The sequence below is a fragment of the Cynara cardunculus genome (genome assembly GCF_001531365.2).
Source record: "Cynara cardunculus var. scolymus isolate 2C chromosome LG 3, CcrdV1, whole genome shotgun sequence".
NCBI lineage: Eukaryota > Viridiplantae > Streptophyta > Magnoliopsida > Asterales > Asteraceae > Cynara > Cynara cardunculus.
This window is the reverse complement of record NC_037530.1, coordinates 39,646,809-39,649,135: the sequence shown is the minus strand read 5'-3', so window position 1 is coordinate 39,649,135 and position 2,327 is coordinate 39,646,809. Positions and strand designations below refer to the sequence as shown.

The 2,327-nt window shown below is 37.3% G+C and overlaps 1 protein-coding gene across 1 annotated transcript; it reads left to right on the top strand.

The window, feature by feature from the left end:
• Positions 1–30: 30 nt before the first annotated feature.
• On the top strand, positions 31–1,444 carry LOC112509249 (putative receptor-like protein kinase At1g72540). The gene is made up of 2 exons (XM_025114104.1): positions 31–177; positions 568–1,444. The coding sequence occupies exons 1-2, from the start codon at positions 31–33 to the stop codon at positions 1,357–1,359; spliced, it is 939 nt and encodes a 312-aa protein (XP_024969872.1). The 3' UTR covers positions 1,360–1,444.
• The last annotated feature ends 883 nt before the right edge of the window (positions 1,445–2,327 follow it).

The following is a 2,327-nucleotide window of genomic DNA, read 5'->3' as shown; positions in this document are numbered from 1 at the left end:
CAAACTTATTAATCAAGATTTGATGATTTTATGGATTCAGGGTATTCGATTTCTTTGCCATGGCTGACCAGGATTCAAATAGCACTTGGTGCTGCGAAAGGATTAGCCTTTCTTCATGGGGAGGAGAAACCCGTCATTTATCGCGATTTCAAAACCTCGAATATTTTATTGGGATCGGTATAATTCTCTTTTTTCATTAATCTTTATAACATTTCTATTCGTTTGTGCAATTAGGAGCTGTCTGGTTGATTTTCCATTAAGTCTTGGATAAAGTTATCTGTATAGATTGAAAAGATTTTTGTTTAGGAGGGGTTTTTCATAGATGGAAGGAGCATGTTTTTTAATTGGGAAGGCAAATTCAGAAAAAACTCGACTTTCTGCATAAATCCCCGTCTAGAAACTTACTGAATAAACCATTTTCTATATTATTAAGTCACTACCAAACAGTCATGTATAGCTGACCGGATAAGCTCCAAGTCCAATTAAGCTAATTAAGCTGCTAATAAATGGGCCATAAGTATGTTCATGTTTACTAAATGGTATATTTTGGTTTGGTTTCATGAGCAGGATTATACTGCTAAACTATCAGATTTTGGGCTAGCAAAGGATGGTCCTGAAGGAGATGAGACACATGTCAGCACTCGAGTGATGGGTACACACGGTTATGCTGCACCCGAGTACATCATGACAGGTCATCTGACCACCATGAGCGACGTTTATAGTTTTGGGGTGGTTTTACTAGAGCTATTAACGGGCAGAAGATCGATGGACAAAAGCCGACCAAGTAGAGAGCAATGTCTAGTGGAGTGGGCAAGGCCACTCTTGAAAGATTCAAACAATCTTGAYAGAATCATGGATCCTAAACTAGACAACCATTATCCAGTAGTGGCGGCAAAGCGGGCGGCAGCTTTGGCTAGCAGATGCCTGAGCCACCACCCAAAATGCAGACCTGCCATGAATGAAGTGGTCAAGACCTTGGAAAATGTACTGGAATTAAATGATTTCCAAGATGGTTCCTTTGTGTATATTGTTCCTAAAGAAGGAAGTGATCAGTTGAGTGTAAAGAGAGAAAAAGGCGAAGAAACAGATGACGGCAAAGAGAAAGACCAAGATAATGACAATAGTAGTAATGGCGGTGAGGAGAAGGTGGAGGTGGAGGTGGTGGTTAAAAAGAAAGAAAATGGCCGCCGGCGGGAGCCTGAAAGGAAAGGTCACAGGCATAAGCACAGGATAAGATCAATGAGGTCTCGAGCAGTATATTCGGATACAGCTCTGTATAAGAACTTCAAGAAGGGTTCCAATTCTCCATTGTTACCCCAACCCAAAGAAAATGGGGGTGTGAAACTGTTAAACTGTTGATTTTACTTTTAGGGTAGTTTTTAAAGATTGTTATTTCTTTACATATACCTTCTAAGAAAAGAAAAGAAGAGAGGTTTATTTGGTTTGTACCTGGCACCAAGATTTACCAGCATATGCAGCAAACCATCCTGAAAGATAATCTGTAATTAAAACATCAAATGTAATAAATAATAATCTAAAGTATGTGTGCCAAATAATACAACTATTGAGACCTAGAGAGGGTGGAGTTTCGGGAGCGGATTGCGTCAATTCCTATGTCGACTCAGGGGATGAGCCGTGAAAATAGCATAACCGAAACTAAAACTGAACACAGGATATTACCAATAATGCTTATACTTACTTTTGCAATAATTTCTCAAACTTGAAATGAGGCTACTTTGAAATAAGACATTAAATGCTTTCATACAATTTGGCTTCTCTAGTCAAATGGACCACTTCAAAATTGTTTTTCAAAACACAGGCTACACAGGAGAATAACAGAGTTAAATTCATAACGAGATCCATATATTAATTTTTAAAACGGAGATTTTTCTTTTGAAACAGAGAATGGAAGACAAAAACTTTTTGCCTCAAATAGTTTCAAACCCACAACATTGAGACTTTAGGTTTCCAAATCAGTCATTCTAAATTAAATACCCCCCCCCCCCCCCCCCGGGTCAAGAAAGGAGTTCAATTTAAAAGCTGGAACGAATTTAAATACACTTTTATGGGACAATTTGCACATAAGGTACTTAATTACTTATTTATCAAATCTTTAAAACATGGGTAAGTTACGAACATCAATATATGGTAATATATAGAGATATCCACATCATGATCTATAAAATATAACTTCATGCAGAGGTTGATGGTGGGTAGTAGAAACTTAGGCATGAATCATAGCATTGGATTCTTTTAATTATTAAATAATGTTACCAAGTCAAATTATGATAAAATGTCATAATCTACTGTACTTAAAGTCTTTGATA